The sequence below is a fragment of the Larus michahellis genome, chromosome 6, assembly GCF_964199755.1.
Source record: "Larus michahellis chromosome 6, bLarMic1.1, whole genome shotgun sequence".
In the NCBI taxonomy this organism is placed as follows: Eukaryota; Metazoa; Chordata; class Aves; order Charadriiformes; family Laridae; genus Larus; species Larus michahellis.
Window position 1 is genome coordinate 61465363 of NC_133901.1, and position 23973 is coordinate 61489335.

Consider the following 23973-nt stretch of genomic DNA (forward strand, 5'->3'; position numbering starts at 1 on the left):
TAGGGGTAAAAAAGAAAAACAGAAAGAATAACAGGGTTAGGATGATATTGTTTTTTAATTGAAACCAGAAACAGGAGTTTTAGACAAAATAAAAAAAGGGGAAAAAGTTTAACTGTTTTCCTCATTTCATGTGACTAAAACATACAATGCTGTCAAATCAAACATGATTTTGCAGTGAATGCTCTCTTCACTTCCAAAAAGTAAGTATTAGCATTTGAAATACTTAATATTGGAAGAAAAAAAAATCTAATAATCTTTAAATACCTAGACGTAATTAAAACAGCGATTCATTGGTTTTACATGGTTTAAAGGAAAGCAGATGTCCAGTATGCCACATTAGTTTATCACACTGGAGAATGAACCATGAAGACAATAGGAATTTATTGGCTAAATACCATCACCACAGATTTGCCTACCCTTTTACCCTGCTGATAAGTTAAATACACTAAATTGAGAAGATTAAGGAGTGCCTTGAAGTACACAGGAGGGCTAAGCGTGGAAGTAGATCCGCTTCACCTCACTGGCAGCTTGGCTAAAGTCAGAGGTGCATCAGGACAGCAGGGGATGGTGTTGCATCATGGTAAAATCCATCTCTGCTTTTCCTCTACCATTCTAGGGCCACAAAACCTGTAGGTATTTGCTATAAACTAGAGCGATCACCAGAAAAACATCCCAGGATCAGGAGGGAGCATCAGCTCCTCTCCCACCGTAGTGGAGACAGATGACTGCCGGTAAGAAGCCAGCACAAGGCAGTGTTACCCAGCCTATCACTCAGCATCCTCGGTAATAAAATAAACCCAGGCATCACAGAAACCCCAAAGAAACTTATTTTAAAAACACCACAGAAAAGATTCTCATCCTGAAGTGTTTATTTCTATTTAGCTGCTTTTCAGATTTGCTCAGTTCCCGCCACAGACTCTAGAGCAGCAGGGAGAGAGCACTTAAACTGTCAACTCTGATGTGCCGTGCCACACTTACACCTACGAGAGCCACGGGGGTGCACAGCTTGCCGACAACCTCAACAGAAACAAACAGGGCACCTGAGCCGCTGGGTTTAAAGCACTGGTGGCTTAGGGGTCATTTCAGCAAGACCCAACGGGTTTGCTTTGACATCTGAAAGAAGAAAAGAGCTTGCCAGGAGCATCCTCTCCCAGAGTAATCATCCACGGCATTAGCAGAAAGTTAAACACTTCGCTATTCCAGCCCAACACAGCATTTTAATCTATTAGTGGAAAATGAGATGCCTCCATCCATATTACAGGAGCACACACATTCCCCTGCCTATATATAAAGCCCTTTCATTTTACGATCGGTACAATAGTTCTGTGATAGAGTAGGCTATAATATTTTATTAATGTTAAACTTGTCCACCTGGGAATCTATACAAATCACTGTAATTTTGTCTCACTAATGTTTGTTATCAATCTTCTCTTCTCAATAAAATGGAAGCAAAATATTGCAGAAGTCCCTCTTACAGAATTTATTCTTTCTCTTTTTTTTTTTATTCCCCCCCCCTTCTCTCTCCCCTTCTTGTCTGGGCTTCTGTCCAAAGTCACAATGAGTTGAGAATAGGATGTTCAGAAAGTATTTTATAATTCTTTAATCACCACACTTTGACACACTTTAGTCATTTGGGCCGGAGCATTTTGATATAAGCAGATCCCATGTAGGGACAGAATCAGGTCAGCAAGGCAATTAATCATCTCTGCATTTACACTCTCAGCAAAACAATGCAAAAACAAAGGAATGGGTAGAGAAGAGGGGAGGAGGGCCGCCGTAACCCCGCTCTGATGGGCAAATAATTGGCTTGGCTTTGCTTCTGCAGTCACAGCGGAAAGGTGCCCAGCTCACATTTATGAATATACTTACACAGCCACCCTCTGGGAACACACAGCAGCACCGTGTGGGTGGCTCGGCGTCCACAAGCATTTCGGCAGCAGACCGCTGCAATTTTCTGCGCTTAGCTCTTCTCCTTGCATCGATAGGGGCTTTGTATCCTAAAACAGGGAGTTTGATACCTCAAGCTTGTAAATACCGTGTAGCGCCTAAGGCTTGATAACTACAGTTTTGTGCTAGTGTTTCAACAAACTCAATGGCAGAAGTAGGAGCACAGACTAGTATATGCTGGTTTTCCACAGAATGGCTGTATTTCCCAGCGTATACTACCCCACCCACGCTCCCCTACTTTCACCTACGTGGGAAAGTTTCATCAGTGGTTTTGGTTTTAGAATTCTTATTAATCGTGCCCCTCTAACGCTGCCAGAGGTCAAATACCGACGAGGTTCCTTCTGATTTCAGGATACCTGCTCTGACATCCAGCGGCCTTAGGTATTTGCACACAACATGACACACACAGAGCTGTACAAACTCAAACATCTGAAGACTTGGGGAAGACTCCGAAATCACTTTTCACCACTCCATATGGCCATTCAGGAAGTTTACTGAGGGACGCCAGACTCTCTCCCTACATTCCTCTCTTCCAGCCCCACGGATCAGAGAGCCAAGAAGCGAGCTCTCCCCAGTGCCACCGCTGCCCTGGTACTGCCAGAAGTAAGTTCAGTCAGTTAAGAATTACTTGTACAGAGCCAAGATCAATAAAGCTGTAGCGTGGCAGAGGCAGCTCAGGCAGACTCGCAGGGGGCATAACTAGGAGTGATGGGCTGAAATTAAGCAGAAGGAAAATTTTGGCTGAATAGCAAGAGAAATTTGCTTTGCTAATGGGTCAATCAATTAGACCGAGCACACACCTCTCAAGGGAAGCATGCAGGGAAACCTGTCACTAGCATCACTTAAAACTGCAGTGAAGGAGCTCTGGAGGTTGTCACTGCATAAGCAATTCTGCAGTTTGTATTTCGGGAGCGCTGCAATTCCCTCTAGCCCATGGGATCAAAGCTGAAGCTGCCCAGCTTACACTACCTGCAGAGGGCTTAATAACCCTTTCCTATCTATAACAAGTCCACGTTCCCAAAGGTAATACAGCTCTGTTCTCCCTCCCTTTATATTTAATCCTCCCAAACTCTCAGAATAGGATTCATCCAGCTAACGGTCATGCAATTTTAGGGTATTAATTATCTGAACTATAGCTATCTTATCAGCTATTGCTGATAGAGCAAGCTACTGAAATGGGATTTTATGATAGGAAGTACTTAGCTCTCTACATCCAGAGAGTCTGGAATAATAATCGTCCTGTTTTTAAAAAGCCAGACTTTTACTGATTGAGTTACCTGCGAGACCTTAGCTTCTTAAAATGCTAATTCAATTAGCTACAATCATGTGGCCATGCCATAAAAGACCTTTGCTTGTTTACCAAGCAAAATAGAGACTACAAAATGATAGGATTCTTGTTTCTAAATAGAAAGCGGCAGTACAAATACCACAGAATAAAAAAATTAAAAGATTGTGTTGGCAGAACAGCAAATGGATAAAGATGATCTAAATATAATTATGTTGAGCATTAAGGGAAAATTTTTTTCAATGGCTAGATCAGAAAGATTTAAGTGTTCTCCAGCCAATATTGTAAAGCAAACCATTTAAAACCAACAGCAAAACAGATCTTGGTCCATCAGTGCAGGGGCTGTGTTTCCCACAGCAGCAGGGATCGGACCTTGTCGACTTAAGAGACCATTACCTGCTGTGTTCTTGCAGCATCATTGGTTATCAATAGGGGAATTTGAACCTTGGCCTGCCAGCACGCAATTACTTGTTATTGGAGGAGGAATACAGGGAAGATGAGAGCACCGGTGATGTACAGCTACGGGAACAGCACAAAAATGCAATGAGAGTACAGGAGAAACAGGGAAAGTCCATAATGTAGCAGAATAAGTGAGAGTTGGGAGATAATCTAGATGTCTCAATAGGCCCTACACGTGCAAATTTCCTGAAATGTGCTAGGGAGGCCGCTAATCTCATCAGGAGTTGCCGCACTGATCAAACCATGCTTGTCCTGAAATTACTTCAGATCATGACTACTCTCCAACCCTGAGGTGCGCCTTGAAGTCAGTCTTCTGCTAACAATGATAATTCCTCTGCTTTTTCTTCAAGCTATAGAGTTTTCTTTGTCCTAAAAAGATCAAGAAGGTCAAATATCCCATTCTTCACCCAAATTTCTCAGACACGCTAGTCTAGATTGACTCAAGGTGCTAGACATGCCTACCTCCTCGGCTGCAAATGGTTTCTCGGCTGTTGCCCTTGTCCTATTGATGTGACAGAACCTGCCACGGCCGAGGTACCACTTTGACATTTGAATCTTTGTCTGCTTGCCCCCTTTTAAATGGTTCACTGCATTTCTTGAAGGTACCTTTTGAAAAGAGGCACAATCCCCACACACAGACTCCAGGCTGCTCTAAGTTAAAAGACAAGTGGGTTGTCTAGGCACATTTTCCCTTTAAACTATAGCTAGAAATCAAAAGAGCAGGTGAAAAAACCACAAGATTTTGCATATTCAAATCAGCAAAGAAACCAATACCTCTGTTTCCCCAATAGATGGTGCTGATAATTTCTCAGATATTCATAAATAAAAAGGTGGGTTTCTTTTGTGGCAATGCTGCAGTGAGAGAGCTGTGAAATGGGGCAGAGAAAGCAAAGAGCAGAATCCCAGCAGGAGCCCTGGGGATTCCCATAATAAAGATGTGAAATGAGAATTCTAGCTCGCTCCAGCTGTATTGCTGGTGCTTTCTAATATTTTTCATTAAGCATTAAGTTCCTGAAACCTTTCCTGAATCTTTGCAGCACCCTTTTCCTTATGTAAGGATGGAAAGTGTTAAATTGGTAAAGGCTTTTGGGGAAAAATAAACTGCTTATGAAGGTAAAACCGCAGGAATAACAGCTTCCACCTTCTGTCACTCCCCTGGAATGACTACAACATCCAAGTTGTAGAAACAACAGTTGCTTAGCATTACTGGTTATCAATCGGTAGAACAGTATGCTTTCACTAAGGACCTGTTGGGGTTAAAAATATTTTCCAAATTTCCCTGTTTCCCTGCCCACCAAACTTCATAAACAAGAATCTGGTTAAATATACCTCAGAACTAAGATAATTAAGAAATAAATTAACTTCCCTAATTTGGACAAAAAGCAAGACAATAGAATGTGTAAGTAGAAGACAACTACTTCATTGAGAATAATTGCAATGTTAACAATTTCAGATGTTTCAAGAGCTCTCAGGAAAACTATTACCCTTGGCTGTGTCCAATTATTTTTATTTTTCTTTAGCACACCAGAGCTGTTGCGTTTGTCCTACAACTTCTCATCTTAGGCTCTTAGGCTCAGGCCATTATCCTACATCCACAACATATTTTGTCTCAACTTACATTCCCAAGTGGCTGTCTTAAAACTTTACTATTCCTGCTGTATTTTCTCAACTACAACTTCGTCAGCCACAAGGGCTCTTCAGTTGTTCCAGACCCTAAGCAGTGCCAAAGCAGATGTTAAGAACAAACGACATGGTCAAGTCATTTTTAAGCACTAGCTAGTTTACTCAGCTGCACTGGTTTATACATTAGGACTAGAAAGTAATGGGAAACCCCAGCAGTCAGACACAGATGGAGTTTTAACAGCAGAAGTGCCACGCTCTGAAATGTAATGTTTTCTTCCAGGAAAGTGAGAGCGGGAATACGGCAGAAAACATCCCTGTGGAGCACATAAGCAGAAACTGCATTCTGTCACTCTTGTTCTCTCCAGATGAGGCAGCATTCATGGACAATACCAGAAGGATCTGGCCAAAGACCCTCTTTGCAGAAAACTGTCAGCACAGGATCAAAACATGGGACAAAGCCATCCGTTGTCTAGCACTTCAGGAAGGGATGCTGTCTTTAGAGACACAGGCAGCAGGTCTTCCCTACCACGTATGTATGTGTTAAGCACTTTGTAGCCAGTGCCAGTGTTCCTTGTACTATGCATGGATGGAACAAACATAGGGGGAAAAAAAAATATGAGGAAGACCAGTTGACCTGGACAGTCAGGGCATTCTCCTTGGTACATGCAGTATTCCTCATACCACAGGAATTTCCATTTTCACAACTCAGCCAGCTGTCCTTCAGCAAATAAGGCTACTTCTTCATTAAATCCTTCACAAGATCCAAGTCTGGAGAGACATACACTCCTGGAAGCGCTATGCACAATAATCTCCGCTCACTAGTCACCTCCCACAGGCAATGCTCAGGCTGGGAAGCTTAAATGGCCACACCAACGCACAGGCACGGTCCCAGGGCAGCCTCCGCCACCCCGTCCCCTGCTGAGGTCCAGCTTTCCTTGTTGCTCCCAAAATACAATCCCCATCCCTTCCTTGCACCAGGAGGGGACAGGACCAAGACAGAACAGCAGGAGGAATTGCTTAGATGAGCTTCATGGAACTAACTGCTGCAGAAATGGTCCTTACCTAACTCAGTGGGTACTTCTGTAAATTAAAATTAATACTTGCTGAGCTCTGTGCAAGCTGACTGTCATGCTCAGAGAACAAAAACCAAGGGAGTCGAAGCAACATCCAGCATGAGCCTTTGGAAAGAGTTACATGTGACTAGAATAGGTGCTTTGCCAATGAGCACTAGGAGAGCTTCCCCCTCTACCTTTGCGTCTTATTAACACGCTATTTTAGTGCGCCCCAGCCGCTGAAGAGACTTAGATTCATGGGTCCCATGGGAAGCAGGGCAAGGATTTTAATATGCATGCCACAATTCAGGAAACTGAGTCACAACCAGGCACAGGGATTTTTCTGGAAAACACATAGGAACTCTGCCGCAGAGCGGATAACTGAACTGAGATTTCCCCAGCCTCAGCTTAGGCCCACAAGCACGCGAACTGTCCTACCTCCCTTCTGCCTACAAGACAGCTCTCCCAAAGTAAATACACATATACCTTAGGTATGAAATCAGATGCAAATCCTTTGCTCTACAGAACTAAGAGGTATTCCGAAATTAGCGTGGGGGAAGGGAAGAATACTCTTGAGCTGCAAATGAATAGAAATCAAGCTAATGTACAGCATATATTGCCGATTCTCACATGCTTGAGTCTAAGCTCTGATCCACAGAGAAAATGGCTCTAAAATATTAACCACAGTCATTATGGAAGGCTTACTTCTGACAACATGTCTTATGGTTCATTTGCCAAGAAAAAATGGATGCAATTTTAGCCACTGTTAAAATTAATCTGCTTTTATCAGAGAAAGGAAACTAATCCCACCTGCCCAGCTCTTCTGTTCTCTGCTTTCAGGAGACTAACACAGAGGCAGTAGGTTTTTAAATAACCAGGCTTTTCACTGAACCTGGGATTCTGTAGGTTTTTACTCATCTAGTTAGAAGCTGTGGATGCCCCATCCCTGGAGGTGTTCAAGGACGGGCCTTTGACCAGCCTGGTCTAGTGGGAGGTGTCCCTGCCCGTGGCAGGGGGTTGGAACTAGATGATCTTTAAGGTCCCTTCCAACCTAAACCATTCTATGAAAAAATCTTCATGAGAGTGAGGCCAACCATTTCGCTTAGACAAGCACAGCTCCTACAAGGCCAAGTTCATCACCAGTGCTGACCCTGACCTGACTCAACTTGGTTGTCAACAACAAGACTTTTAATTTCTTCTTCGGGGAAGGTCAGTTCTCAGAAGCCAGTCAAACCTGCGATATCTGGAAGGAATAAAGGCAGCAGTAACATCCTACTGTACACTCAGCATCATCCACACAGTCCCCAGAGTCACAGGCAACCCTTCAAGCAGCTTTATAAACCCTTTCACGCACATTGAGTTCACTCACACCTCTCTCTAAGCTCTTGAACTCCTGCACCAGCCCAGCTCAAGACAGAGATAAAAGTTCAGCTGTTGCACGTCCCCAAGTCAGAAAAGGGTTTCCTGGGGAAAGAGGAGAAAGACAAGACGGCCATGAGAAGGCAGAGTTCCCGTATATGTTACCATGCCTTCAGAGCAGTGCTCTAAATCACACAGGATTGAGCAGCTGGCACATCCCCATTGAAAGGGTCTGGGGTGGAGCTGAATGACCCCATTCACACCACGGGAGGAGCTGCCGTCAGAGACTGAGCAGATCCCTCTCCTTCCTGTCTGTCATCTTCAGCCTCTTTGTGCGTCCAGAAAGCATTAAAGTTTAGCAGCAGAACTGAAATATCATCACTCACTCTCTAGGCTTGAGTTCTCTTTAGATTGTTGCTATTGACAGCAAACCCTGGAAGAATTATTATTTTTTATTAGTATTATTATTTTCTAGTCCTGCATGCATAACAATAGCTCTCTAGATACAGCAAATAGATACAAGCAAATGAATGGAACCGTAACCGCTTCATGTCTTTCATTTAAAACAGACTCTGATTTTAGTCCTTTTGTTCAGAAACAAATTTAACAAGAATTTAGGAGCTGTGTGTCGGGGCTGAAATAAATCAGGTGAATAGCAGGAGAGGGAAGCTTGCTATGACTTCAAAGTACAATGAACACAATGATGGGACTTGGTGGAATAAGAAAACTAAGGCTGAATTTAATACAAATGGCTCCATTGTTATCAAAGCTTCTGTACAAGCTCTAATGATAATTCAATTGCATTGTTCATTGGGGAGAAAGTAGATGGAGATCATTTAATGTTTTTTAATTAGCAAAATATTTCATCCTGGCTACAATTTACCTTCTGTGTGAGGGAACAGGACTGGTGTCAATAGCAGGTTGGAGCTAGCTGCGGCTATGTGGGCAGACCTGCACAGGGGAAACGCAGTGGATACCATCAACTGGATGAGTCTTGTCAGTATTTCTGCACAATTCTCGTGATGTCTCCACTTTGCACAACAGAGGGGATTGCTGGAGCATTTAATTTCTGGTAATAAGCATTTTTCCCACATACCTTAAATACTGTTCTATTCCAAAGTAAACACTTCAGATTTATTTAGAAAGTTAGGGGTATGTTGACCTGGATTAAAAGGCAGAACAAGCATCAAGTCTTGTCTTGAACAAGTCAGTTCCTGACCTAAAGAGGCTGCCAAGGAAAGCCTGACACCTTAGTGGAAATGCAGCACAAGATACCATTCCAGACCTCCACCAAGATAGTCCCTTTATTCCAGTATGATCAGAGCCAAAACAAACATACCAGAACTGCTCGTTCTCATCTTTCTAATGGCAAAAAGTAATGCAAAGCCTAAAACTCAAAGCCCAGAAGGGAAACAACAAAACCCAAATCAACTGATTTCTGGAAAATGACTTCCAGATTAGTCCAAGAGCTTATGCCAACAGAGCAGCTAATGCCCCCTATTATATCTGCATAGCACAGGCCTATACAATAAGCTCTCCCAGCAGACAAGCAATAAGCAGATGATTATTGTGACCAAGGGATCTGGACTAGCTGCACGATGCTTTGTCCCATGCAACTGCTGTGCCTTAGCCTTGCTGGACTGACAGCCACATCACTGTCACCTTCTGGGAAGACACGATTTGTCACTTCCTTACACATGGTTTGGTGATACCATTTGTCCTGTGACACCAACAGGAGTGGTGTTGGTGTAGCAGGTGGAAGAAGGGGCAGTTGGGATGCCATCATCTGCCCATTATCATTCACCCATGGAAGTGGCCATCCTGACTGCCATTCAGTGCACACAAACATGCCAAGGACTAGACTACACCAACAACCAGCATGAGCCAAATGCATCCTTAGTAAAGATCACCAAAAGAGTGGTATATCTAAGTACAAATTTGTTTTCACATATGCTACAAAGAAATCACGCACAAAACTCAAAAACCTTTTTGGCATCAAGGCACATATTTGAAAACATTTTAAGTAGAACCATGAATAGCGACGTGAGATCTGTTCCTTCTACTTTCCAGAAGGAACTATGCAGTTTGAAGACAGAAGGTCTCCTGCCAAAACACTGGCTATCTTTCACAAGTTAAAGGAGCTGGAATGAAGGAGGGCGGGGGGAGCGCATGGGGCAGGAATTGGTGGGAATGGGAGAAATCACCTTTGAAAGAAACCGAAAGGAGTCAGCCATTGATAAGGGGGGTTGTGATTCTTGGTCAAACCAGAGACTCCCAGCTTCCTTGAGATGATATTCTGCAGGATATCAGGTACTAGAAACTGCCTCTTTGTGCCTCTTATAACATACAAACCCATTTAAGACCAACCTTTTGCCACAGGCTGCCAACACCAGCTTAAAAAAAAAAACTCACCAAGCAGCAATGCCACAGTACAATGTTCTGTGGGCAGACATGCAAAAGCTTCAGCTGGAAAAATCTGAGGATTTAAATGAAGTACCTCACACAAGTACAACTTAAGGAGTTGCCACACATTAGCCCATCTGTAACAACTCTCCACATGAGGGCTCCTCATCTTGAAGGAAAATTCAGTTTAAATGCCTCTCGGCATGAGATAAGGTAAATACAGGTACACTTCAGGCAACTTGCTGCTGCTGCTCCCCCCTGCCCCCATTTCAACAGTGACGGCCTCTTGCACTTTGGGTCTAAGTCTCAAAGCCAAGCTAGGCTGCAACCGCATCGTTAGCCTCAGGAGAGCTTGTTTCTAAGGCTGCATGCTCAAAAGACAAAAACGCACCCCCAGAATTCCCCACCGAGACCAGAGCAATCCCTTGTCTATATTAGCTTTTGACACAAAGATACAGGAGGGCGCAGAGGCCTCTGGTTTTGCTTACATCATCCTCCTAAAAACATAAGCTGCTAAGGCTACAGGCTTTTGTAGTCCCCAGTTATTTAACTCCTTTCTGAGCCAAGACAGCAGCTCTCCAGCAATAAGAACTTGTACCTCTACAAATAGCAAGGCAATTCCCTGCCAAATGCAAGAATGTAAACAAAATACATCTCTCTGGCAAAATGTCTCCACACCAATTTGTGTAATTACCTACATCCCTTAAGAGGGTCTTGTTCACGTATTATACCTCTGACTCTAAGCGTTGAAATACAATTAAGCCAGATGCGCCAGACACGACTTGCTGGCTGGTTCGTGTCAAACCACCACAGGTGGTGGCTGAGAGAGACGACTTTCATTCAGAGATGCTGAGAACAAATAGGACAGCGCACGCATGGAAAATCACAGCATGGAAGACTACTTTTAGGTAAACTCCTCCATCTATGTCCCAGCAACTATCTCTGCCCACTGAGCATTAAGTTTTGGCTAGCAACGTTAATGTCTGATGACTTATTTCCTTCCTTGTCAGTCTGAGTCCTCCTCCAAGCTGTTTCACCAGTAACACAGGATTCACCTGTACATAACCAGGCTTCATTGTTTTTATCGTAGCTTTTATTCTCTTTCTGCCTCTTTGTTACCAGCCAGTACTTTACATCACCTAAGTCCAAAATCCCCAACAGAAAATCCACACTGCTTCTCCAAAAGCTCTTGCTCTTTTTGCATGAAATCAATCCAGCTGTCTGCACCCCAACTTTTGAAGTGTTCTTTCCCCTCTAAAGTCTCATTTTAGCTACTTCTGAAACTAAACCACCCTTAAAACCAATTGTTCTGATTGCATTACTCCAGTCCACAAACCCTACCTTGTTTTCTATTGTCTGCTCTTTCACTTCTCAAGGCCATATCCCACAAACCTAGTTTTCCACCACTATCACATTATTTTGCTCTATCAGCAATTTGCTGCTCCGTTCCCTGGGTTTTCCAGGAAACACCTTAGCACGCTGGTTTTCCAGCTCTGCCAAGTCTTCTCTCATTCTCCACCTAGCACCACCCACAACAGAGAGGCCTCCTACCTGCTTAGGACTCATCTCTTCCTTGACGTCTCTTCACTGGCAGGAAACACTTCAGACCACGGTGTTTTTCTTCAGTTGTTGAGGTTACCCAACAACAGTTTTTTTCCAAAGCTTACCAACAACCACAGTTCAGCTTCTCTACTAGAAAAGCTGTTCTTCCACAGACTACTTACAACTTCATACAGTCCCACAAAAGACTCTTACCCCTCTTATCTCCTCCTCCTCCTCTTTTATCACTTATTCCTTCCACCTGGGAAGACAGGGAATTACAGCCAGCTGGGTCCCCTGCCCTTCAAGAGACAATTTACACCTTGAAGGATTCCTTTAAATTGCCCTCTGCTGCCCCTCACCACACGCTAAAAATCAGTGCTTCTCTCTTGTGTGTTCATGCCTGTCTGTACCTTCGTTATTATTTTCATTTTAAAATTATCTAAACCACAAAAAAACCCACTTTTCTAGGCTGAATCAAGTGATCGCATAATTGATGCATTTGTAAACTTCCTGTTTCTGACGTTTCTTGTTGCCTGTTCACACATTTAAGGAAGAACCAATTATCTAGTCTACCTCCTGTCTAAAGAAGAGACCATGACAATCAAGTTACCCGCCTTCTGCATAAAGCAATCCAGAGCATTCCTTGCAACTGTTTCTGCCGTGGAGTGGCTCTAACTGCCTCCCAAATCACGGCTAACTGTGCCTGTCAGTTCTTTGAGCCAGGAATCAAATATTTGTCTTTAAAGCATTTCGGTGCTGTAAGAGGAACTTTGTACAGGATTTGCAATTATCAGGGAGAAGACATCTCTCTGTTCTGCACTAAAACGATGTCAGCAATTAACACCTTTAGGAGGCTCCTGCTTGGGTGGAAATCTCATTCCTTAGGACATCATCTGTCAATCTGCTTGGCAGTGAAAGGGGTCAGAACAGTGAAAAATACCTCTTTGGGTTTTCAGATGTTCCTCTTGCAATCTGTTCTCCCCTTGAGTTTGCCGGTAGTTAAGAAATGGCCAAGCCGCCACACTTCTGACTTTCCACAGAGCTATCCTTAGTGAAGCTGAGACTGTTTCAGGAACAAAAAGGAGTATTTGATATTCAAGTTACCTTCACCTTAACTTTATAACAGCCGCTAAGGAACGTTTTAGAGAAAGCAAAAATTGCAGAGGTTCATTTAAAAACCACCTTCGGAGATACATTCTCTATCTGAATGTGTCAGAAGCCACAATTTCTGTTCTGTGAGGGATTCAGACAGGCTGATGCTTGGTTTCTGCCCCAAGAAGGAAAGGCAAGACCATGAAATTTCCTATGAAAATGACTATCAGTAAACATTTTTCAGCCAATAATCAATAGCACCAAAGCATTTCCTTTTAATAATGTCATAACATTAAACGTTAATTAAAAACATATATAGAGATGTGGTTCCTGCCACTCCAGGGGTGTCCGTTATAAAATACCCACAAGTACTGGCTCAGAAAGGCAAACACTGTGTTGCCTGTGAGACTACCCACCTACTTGCCTCCCTGCAGTGACTTCACTGCCCAAAGAACTTGTTACTTCAGCAAAAGTCCTTCTGTGGCACCCACCATATCACTAAGGAGATGTAGGAAAGAAGAGACAGCTGGAAACAAAATCTCTCCAGGAGGCAGAAAGAATACAACTTGTTCATAGGGCCCATTCCCAGAAGGGAAGCTGGAAGGGGATGGAGGGACAACAAACTTTAACACCTCCTGGGAATGAGGTGAGGTATCATGTAGTGTCCCACAAACGCCACATATTCTCATATATTCAGTATAAAAGATGTGTCCATGATATAGCATTAGTATCCTGCCACAATCTTGGTGCCAAAGTAAAAGCCAACTGGGAATGTTTCTCACTACAGTTTTTGACACTATGAGAATGCAGACAATTTTGGTCGATATTTTAGTGTAGCAAATGTCACTGAAAATGACATACTCCCGAGAAATTTTCTGATTTTGACTAAACTATATTTTCTAATGGAAAATTCTTCTGACAACTTTCTTTCCCCAAGTGGCTCTAATACTCATGGTTAATGACTTATGTGTCTCAGCGGTGTTTGCAATTTACTGACATCATCTGTCCTTTGTAAACTCAACACAGGTGGTGAATATTTAAAACCGTGTCATCTATCTTCTTTTGTCTTTATTGTGATACAGCATTCATTTCCCGTACTTTATTATACCATGTATTTCTGCGGCAAAGTATTTTCATCTTCTAGCAGCTGCTACTGTATAACGTATTTCTGGATCATCTGAGTAGCTTGTTAGGAGGACAAATTTACTAATGGGTTAAAATTTAATTCATATTAAGTTCAGACGTCAACCATACAATTCCATATATTTAAACAGGAGCACCAAATTACAGAAATCTTTCCTGTTCTCTGAACTCTCTTCAGCAAAGATCTCCATCTGTTTAATAATACAGTATGTCCTTATTTAAACAAAATGCTCTCTATATAGAGGATTAAATGCAGGTTTCCTGAGTAACGTTTCATAATGAGATGCTGATTCCTTTGTACTATATTCTCTGCTCCTCATAAAATTTCTCAAGGTATCTCTTTGCCCTGCTTGCTCATAAAGGTTTGTTCCTCACCAAAATCCACCTTGTCAAACACAAGATTTCTCAGAAATTTTTCTTCCTGCCTGGTCTTGCAGTACCTCATTAGAAAGGAATAGAGATGGATTCTCCTTCTGCTTGCCACAAAGCGGTTCTTGGCTTCATCTAAGTGAATCCTGATTTACATGAGCAGAAAAGGAGCGCAGACACAGACTCAACATTCCTCCTCAACTATTTCCTTCTGAGATGGTGCCAGACGCAATGGAGATATGGAAAGGATAGACCAGCTAAGGCGATGAAATTTTCTTCTCTTTATGTGTGTGCATGATTCTCTTTCAGTCTGACAGGAGCACTGGTGACTTCTTAACTCTTTTTGGAAGGATTTTTGTGAAGTAGTTTGGGGTTTGTTTTCTTATTTCCCTTTAGAGCCATCAGTCTCACTGATAAAGCTGCCTTAAGAACTTGAATAGCACTGAAGAAAATCAGTGCTGCTGTACTAAGCACGGGCACTGATAACAATTTTAAAAGGACATGAGCAGCCGCCAAAGCATAGGCAGATAATCCAGAGCACAAATATTTCCTAGAAATACTTGCTACACTTAACATCGCTTTAAAAGTTCAAAGAAACATCAGAATATCTTTGGTTGACTCTGCTTTAAGAGAAAGGTGATGTTGGCCTGCACTGAAGCTGTACCTTACCCCCTACTCTTCTTTGTGGTGAAAATACAGAGGTAATGAACTTGCCAAGACAGTGCTACTTCCCTGAGGAGGGCTGAAAGGGACCAGCACCCAAACAGGACAGGAGAACAGTGGAAATGAAAGCAATTCTAACTTGGGATACAACTCAAAGGAGAGGTCGAGAAGCAAGTGGGAAGCACCAGGAACATTCATTTCCTTCCTCAAAGTCCACGCACAAATCAGACAAAACATCAGTATGAATATGTTATTTGCTCCATTGGATCTCGTGTGTATCTATATCTTGTGTGTATGGGAAAATCATAAAGACAAGCTTTAACATTATGATAAGTCCTGGACAATGACAACACATTAAGTCCCCTAGAGCCTGTTACACTGAAGAACAATAAAAAAATAACGGAAGGGATGTAAGCCTACCATTTCTGGGCTTCAGACAAATGGTGCAAAACTGCCCCACATCTCTGTAGTGTGGGGATGCTGAATTTTGTCAGACCCCAGGTGTGATTGTGTCCAGCAGCTTCTCAGCTATCCAAGTAGCCTATTGCAGTCCCAGCTCAGGGCCTAATTCTGAGCTGTGTTACAAGGAATGCAGTCAAAGGAAGCTGAGGAAAAAGGGAACCAATATGCTTTCTGTGGAAGTTTATCAGGAAAAAGGGAACCAATATGCTTTCTGTGGAAGTTTTTCAGGAAGGTTTTGACAGTGTAAGAGGGAAGAGACTAGAGGAACCTGTGCCTTAAGGAAACTTTCATGACTAAATCTACAGAGCCCCAATCCAGTTGTTGCAGAACTGGCCTGTTTCAAGCACTCAAAAAAACAAACAAACAAAAAAAACCAAACAAAACAGAACAAAACTTCCATTCTCTGAGTCCATGAGTGGGGCTCTCTTAAGATTTCTCAACTAGTAGTGATCCATTTCTTCATAGTGTCCTGGTTTAACCAGGTGCATCTTTAAAGTGCTTCTGGCCTTGTTTTCAAGTTTCTTCTACAAGGACAACATTTGGTGTCACCTGGATTTGGAAGGAAGGCAAATGGGGCAGGAGCCTCCCAGTTGATGCTGGAAGATGTGATGCACAATCCCCTAAGCTGAGCACTGTGGTCATACAGCCACATGCATTCCCTGTCAGGGCTGAATCCACCCTGCATCCTTATGCCTACACTGGTCTCGTCCATCTGGAAGGCAGGAGGAGAAATGGCAGGTGGACCCAGAACACCTTCACGCCAAATCTTCAACACATTCCTCTCTGTGCAGAGGGCATTCCTGCTAAAACCTAACACCTGCAGCATCCCATTTAACTGCTGCCTTGGCCCACCAGAGTAGCCGAGATGTTTGACAGCGTTGATGCAAGCTGCACTGGCTCATGGGCTGGCCTGTTCATCGTGACAATTATTAGGGTTATGTTCACCTTTCATTAATAAAGAAACGCGCCTTCCCTGGCCCTTCTGCATCGAGGGAAGGCATCAGCACTCGCACACCTACACACACACAGGTGTGTGAGGCCCTTTCCTCGTGTGTTTATTGTTTTTCCTGTTTTTTTAAGAATCACACCCAGAATGTGTTGCTGTCTCAGCCCTCACTGCTTGTCACATTACAATAACGATCGCTGCTTTCAGAAGCCTGTTCAGGTTCTTTAATCATCGCTTCCCTCCAAGCTGTCCGTCACAGGGTGGTCGCCAGGCAACAGCATCAACAGACAGGGCTGTGGGTGGCTGGTGAGGAGGAGGAGGAGGAAGCACACCAGGGTTTGCAGGGAGGAGGAAGAACTCACGTTCCCACGGGAGAGGGAGGCACGGGAGCTGCTGAGTCTATCTGATGGGATCCCAGCCTGCGGCACCATGAAAATAACAGTGATTTTGGTGACTGCAGAACCCAGTGTTTTGGTGGAAGAAGAGAAGATGGCAGGACCCTGGCCCGTGCCACAGGAATGCAGAGCTGGGTTCCTTGCTCCAGCTCCCATAGGTGTCCATGGTCCAGCTCCCTCCATCCCAGGCGGGATGGCAGGGCCCTGCCGTCCTGCCCAGCTCACGGCCACGGGCACAGCCTGCGGTTAGAGACAGCCGGATTTAACCACATTCGTTCCTTTAACAACTTTAAAGTGAGTTGTTTGGGAGTGGATGAGGAGTTTCTGAAGGAAAAAAAAAAAAGAAAGACCGAGTGTTAACTTATAAAAGTTGAAAATAAAATGGAAGGCAACACTGAACTTGGGGTTGACAACACTCCAGATGAGCCGGAGCATGTTTTGTTTGGTTTGTTTCATTTCGTTTTTCAGGAGGTACACCGTTAAATTTGTCATTTAAACAAACAGAGAAGGAGCGACAGCTGCACCTGCCCAAAGACTGCAGGACTGCATCAAAGCATCTTTGGGTCACAATAACCTAAATAGCTACTAGCACTTTGCTGTGGAGATGCTGGGTCAATGGATCCAGGCTAAGCCCAGATCTATATTCTTCCTATCTCTAATCCAGGCTCTGTCCTGCTTAACACCTTTAGGGGAGTGTGGAAACGCAGACACACGAATGAAGCAGAGGAGGTGTAGCGTAGTCCCTTCCCACCGTGCGATCCTCAGCCAGAATACAATCTCAGGGCATTAGTATCCTCAAAATTCCTCTAACTAGTGACGTTTCACCACAGACTTACGCATTTTGGTATTAAGTTTAATGCATCTGCTGTTTTGCTGGTATATTTTTTATTTACCTGTTTACCCTCTCCTATATAAAAAAAATAATCTATTAGGTTTCATGTAATCAAAGTAAGATCGAACTTTGATTTGCAGATAACCATTCCCAAAATTTGATTTTGTTTCCAACAATGATCAATTTAAAGCTTTTATCTTTCATCTACAGAAAAGTTTTGTTTTGTTTTTTTTCATGGAAGCCTAGACTAAAACTCAACAGAAAGCAAATTAATTTTCCATATCATATTCTTTGGCATATAAAGCTTGATTTCCACCATAAGTATGATTTTTAACCCAGAAAAATACATTTACACTTATACATAGGTAAATTCTTCAAAAAATAAGGTCCTCAAATATTCATTTGAATAGTCAGTGGATTTCACTTCTCCCAGGCCTGGTTTCAGAGAATATTCAATGAATGGTACCAGCAACATTCTTGGCCAAGGCAGGGAACATTAAATGTTTATAAAGGTTTATACGGACCCAGTCACACACACTGAAAGGGAGCATATGACCTTTTTCCTCTACTGAAAATACACCTTGGATTTAAAATAAAAATCTTCCATGCAAAGTCTATTCCAAATGATTAAATGGGGTCCATTCATTTTCCACTGATTTCTGAATCAGGAAATTTATGATTACTCCACACACACACACACACCCCCCCCTCCAAAAAAAAAAGTGCACCTGAAAAAATCACATGTTGAGTAGGGCCAATTTATGAAGAGAAAAACAAGCCTATATTTGTTATATAAAATATTTCCCTTGAATTATTTTCTCAACCTTAAATATAGTGGGGGAGGTGAGAATGAGGGAGGAAAAGAAACATTTGGAGAAAGACAAGGGATGTCTCCGTTAGGTTATCTAAATAGCCTGAGTTTTTCTAACGAGCCCTTCACTTCCTCCTGAAAGCCTGCATGAAAACGATCTGCAGGAGCTCAAGGCATTGCTGCACCAGCAAAGGCGATATAAAACCTAATACAAATGTACTAAATGCACTTCAGCTTTTTTGCCAGCCCAGACAGTGCAAGAGCATCTTCCCTACCTTGCTGCTTCTGCGTTAAGGAATGCAATACTAGCGGCAGGGAACCTTTTTTATTTTTTTTTAATAAGGGCAACATCTCCAGGGGTGAAGGTGGATGATATTTTGCTCTTACGATGTAATTAACTGCCTTATGTACACTTTGTGGTCTCCTCATCCTGCCCTGAGGTTCCTCAGCCACGCTTCCCGTCAGCACAGCACGGGGGGAATCCCTTCATCCTGCCTGAGCCACTCGCTTGAGGTGGGCTTTGTGTCCCCTGGGCTATCTCTGAGTTTTCCCTCCAGGAAAATAGAAATCACAAGGCGCGTGACTGCCTTCACCTTCCTGCCCCTGCAGAAGCGGTTCTGCCCCTAACCCCAGCACAGGGGGACAGCACGGGAGGCCCTGCCCCAACACGGGCTACTCACGGCAGCGATACCTGGCATTGACATCCCTCTGTAGCAGCAGAAATAGGTCCCACTTCCCACCTTCTTCCCATCCCGCCCCAACCCCACCACCTAAATCTCCATCTCTTTTCTCAGCCTTCTCCTCCCCGCTCGCCCCACGTCAGGGGGACCTCAGCGCAGCCTGCCCCCCGCACGCCCCTGGCATGGCAGCACACGGGGCTGAAGTTCAGGGGCAGCTTTGAATCCCGGTGTGCTATCACATGAGAACATCACTCCCCTATTTAGGGGCGCGACGTGAAGTCAAATTAAGTTCTTGGAAACCCTCTAAAAGAAAGGTATTACATTTTAGGACATATCCTAAAATACCCTGTTCCTTCTCAAAGTAGTTTCCTTTTATGTTCCTCAAGGAGAGGAAGGGCGGTACCAAGTAAAAGTGTTATTATGTTACCGGCACTGAGAATTAGGGATTAAGGGCTCTCATGTTAACTGTTGTTTGATTTAAGAGACAGCCAAAAAAATTGCAAGCGGCATGAAAATCATTTTACTGCATCAACTTTTATATGCATTTAAAATTCCAAAATAATTAGTCTGTCACCCAATGCTGCCATTTGAATTCGAATCAAGGCCCATTTTCATTTAACATAGAAATGTCAATTAGAGCTGCGGGAGTCATTGATTTTTTGGTTTGCTGGCCAGATATAAAAATAAAATGAGAGAAAAGAAGTGCCTTGTGTCAGTCTGATTTTTTTTTCCTCCTCCTATGAAATGAAAACTTGAATGTAGATTTGGTTCTGGACGAACAGGATCCAGCACAGATAGATTTTATGATAACATCAGTTACCCAAACTCAGGCAAATATGGTTTGAGGTGCTCAACCATTCCCAGGCCTGGGCGTCAGGTAGGACGCGGGACCCACAGGACGCCCTTGCCCTGTGAAGCAGCAGTTAGAGGCCAGACCATCTCAAATATCACTAGATGCCTCCGCGTGGGACAATTAATTGAGGCTTTTGTGTCACTGGTTCTTTTTTAAATACAGAATAAAAGAATTGGAAGCCCAAAAAATGCTGCCTTGAAACAAAGCAATGAAAAAAATGTTACATTTAAACTTTCAAGATTTTGGCTTGTTTGGGGCTGTTTCTGAGGAGCCTTGGGATCAAAAAGAAAACAGTGTGAAACTATGAAATGCTCTGGCCAAGCTAGAACAGCATTTTCCAGGGGAAGAGGTCTTTGATGGGGCAGTTGCACTCACCTCGCTGGAGCTCTGCACAACGTGAGCGTTGTGTTCAGTCTGGCATAGTAAGAAAGGCCCAGAGGACACAAGACTGTCCAAGGCCAATGCTAATCTTGCAGCCCTTCATGTGTAGAGCCGTAACACAACAGGACGGGTCAGAACGGTCTTTCACCTCTCCAGAATGAGTTGAGGACTCCTGACCTCCTTGCTTTCCCCTCTGGACAGACCTCATCATGATTGCCAGGTCAGAGAAATACAAAAGTCTTATTTGAAGTTGGGAGGAAAGGCAGAAAACCCTTTTCTGTTATAAAGTACAGTATTAAGAAGATTGAAAACTGTAACCCTATTGCTTTATACCGTTTATAGCCTCTTGGTATTGCGTGAATACCAGTTGCAACTGTCAGAGCTCTTCCATTATTCTCCTTAATCTCCCCTCGTGATGGGATTTGCATATCCCACATGTCAGTCCAGGTGGAAGCTCCACACCATCTCCAGAACTCTTTCCCAGACACCAGGTTCACACAATGACAAGGCTTTCTTCTACTCCTCACGGATTCTCTTTCACCCACTGCTTTTTCTCAGCGCACGGCTATTCTTATGAACAATTTCCCACGTATCCTATTTTGTATTCTGTATATGAAAAGCCTACATTGTAGCCAGTTAAGAAATATATCTAGAGATGGATTGCAACACAGAAAAAATACTACAGCTTTTGACTAATTTTTGCCAAATCATACACACACAAAAAAAACACTCAAAACTTTCTGGTTAAAGAAATAAAGTCCTACTCAAAGTTACAGGAAATTTTCTGGTGTTTTCTCTCACTGAAGGCTTGTTTTTAAAGGAAGACTCATATCTAGAATGGATGTAAACTATTTTATGATATACACAGTAAACAATCTAGTTCAGAATACCAAAATTTGAAACAGAAGGGACTTTTAGCAATACTTTAATTTGACTTGATTTTTTTTCTGGTTTAAATCTCCATTTTTGTTTCCTCTCTTTTTACTCAGCCCCTCCTAAATATGTTCTCATTAGCTGTAGCAAGAGATTAGCCTGAAACAGTCTCAGCATCTGGTGCGCTTTACTATTAATACTGTTATATATTGTTGTAATATGTAAGCAATACATACTACATCTCACTGAAGCATTTTAATGCAGTCATCCTTCTCAGATGAATCTTTTTTTGGGACCTGTTTCCTGCACCCTAGGAACCAATCTAAATGCAAAGCGACTGACAGTGGGGTCATTCCTCACCACGGGTCTTACCACGCAGCTGGCTCTGGGCTCCACAGTTATATTCATTTCCCTAAAACTCCTCCTTTATAATAATGCAATTGCCTTGGGAGGAAGCGAACAATGAGCGCAGTGTCATACAGTGTGATGTTGGTCACTCACAGGCTGATACCGGCAGGTTCTTCCTCCATCCCTAGCAGTTTCACATTGGAGCCACAGCTCTGCCAGCAAGGGAGGGACAGGGGGTACCAGCTACAGCCAGTTGCATGAACTCAGCATCTGAGCAAAGAAGCCTCAGAGGGAGAAAATGTGAAAAGTAACATTTTGATTTTGACACCCCAGTTCTGGTCTGGACAGAGGAACACTGCCAATTTAAGATACTTTTGCCATGCCTTTACTGCCTCACTTGTAAAAGGGAATACATTCGTTGTCATCTGCATGGAATTGTGTTCATCAAAAGCAAAAATCTGATTCAAATTCAAGCTCTCGGGGGCCTGACTCCTAGAAATTCACAGTTCACTTTCCACAATCTGTCTTATACGTGGATACAGAAAGAACAGTGCTTGGTTGATTTAGCAAACCAGAGGCTGAAAGGGAATATGATCACTGCCTGTAAAATAATTCCAGGGGGCATAAGTGCCAGGGACGGAAAATAACTTTTAATTAAAAAGCACATGTACAAATTAAAAAAAAAAAAAAAAAAATTTAAATTTCCCAACAGAACAGAAATCAAACAGAAGTTTCCAAAAACCAGAAGACTAAGGCTTGGAACAGCCATAGTAAAAGGAAGAAGGCAATAGGAGGGTGGGTTGAAAGAAACCCAACTGGTTTTAAGACGCAGTATGATCCATTTGTAGCTGTAGGATGCAGTACCTGCTGCAGCCGTCGACCCTTCTTGAAGTTCCTTATTTATAAAGTAGGTTTGAATGCTTCATCTGAAAACCCAACAACAGGTTACAGTGCATTGGACATATATAGGTGCTTTGTTATTTTGCCTTACCTGTGCTCGGTTTGTTCTGTCAATAACATCAAGTAAAATCTTTCAAGTAGTACCTAATGTAGAGTCTCATCTTGCCTAAAAGCTCTCCCATAAGAGACCTAACTCTTCCCCTGATGTCTAGTGTAATCGCCTGACAACAGCAATGACGACCTTGCAGGCTTCATCCTGCACTGGACCCATCAGTTGTATTGATTTTCTACTGTGGATGGAATATAAAACCTGTCTGGCCATGGTTGTTTTGCATCTGGTCCAGACTCCATCTCCATCAGTCTGTTGAGGATCTTCCATTGTGGAGGACCTAGGAGAAGCTCAGCTTTGTCTTTCCAGCCACGTAAATCACAGACGTTTGAACCAGCTGTTTAAAGGTACCGTGGCCATGTAAAAGCCAATCCCCAGCTGTGCAGCAGGGTACATGCTCAAATTCTTTGCCAAACGCTTTGAAACCTACAGCAGCCCAGGAGACTGTTCTGTCCAGAGCAAGGCAGAAGTAAACTGCCTTATTAAGTGAATGTGAAACCCATGCTGCTTTCCTTACACAGCACCACATATAGCACATACGTGCACATACAGCACAAGCTGTAGCATCAAGGCTCTTGCTCAGACTCCCTTATCTTCTGACCTCCTCCAATTTGTTTGCTATTTCTCCAGGGTACTTTCAAAGGAACAAGTAAGGCACTAATCTCACCCCAAGCCAGGCTAGGACAGAAGCAGTCTTGGTTTCTTGTAAGGTCTGAGAACCATCTGTACCCCAAATGCTCATAATGGACGTTTCCGAGAGATTTGCTTCTCTCCATTAAAACCAAGTCTGTCTTTTGCTCCACACACAAATCTCTGCTAGCTGTTTTCTCCTAGTGTAAAACAGAGCGGTAAGGGAGCTATGGGGACTCCCTTCTACAGTGTTTGGATAAACCACACCAGGAAGCACATTTGATATCTCTGCAATCTAGGAAACCTGCCAATTTCCACACCGATGATGACATTTCTCGGTGGTGCAAAAAGGCAGGAGATCCCACTTGTGTGTCTTGTACCAGAGATTCGAGGAAGATTTTATCTCATACGATCTTTTACTCCAGTTTCTACAGAGACAAGTGGAAAGACCCAGGATGTATATCAGTGCAGGTAAATTAAGCAATACCAGGACACAGCCACAGACTCGGTAGTCCATACTTTTATTATACTGTCAAAATGGTTCCAGGCAGAGTGCTGGCGTGGGCCAGTTAACACCTTCCTGGATCATTCCCAGACAGTCTGGGACTAGGTACAAGCCAAAGACCATTTCCAGCACCCAATTTAACTGCAGCCGCTCTTCTCTGTTTTTCAGACTGAAAGAGCTCAGGATTGTGGAGATGACAGATGGCCTTGTGTGGCCTCGCTCACCTCCACTGGAGTCAGAGAGAACCTGAAGCCCACCTGTGTTTTAATACAACACTGGATACACTCCCGGTTTCATCCTCATCAGTCACC

General features: G+C 43.2%; 1 protein-coding gene across 5 annotated transcripts in view; it reads right to left on the reverse strand.

Moving 5' to 3' along the window:
* Positions 1-23973, reverse strand: part of LOC141745444 (VPS10 domain-containing receptor SorCS1-like) — a 306057-nt gene that overhangs the window by 277795 nt on the left and 4289 nt on the right. Inside the window, exon 1 of one of the 5 annotated variants that reach the window (XM_074593204.1) lies at positions 11680-11836. The exons of the other annotated variants lie outside the window; for them this stretch is intronic. Coding sequence (XP_074449305.1) covers positions 11680-11694 — 15 coding nt within the window. The 5' untranslated portion in view covers positions 11695-11836. Of the gene's footprint in view, positions 1-11679; positions 11837-23973 lie in introns of those variants that run through there. 5 annotated transcript variants of the gene reach the window in all.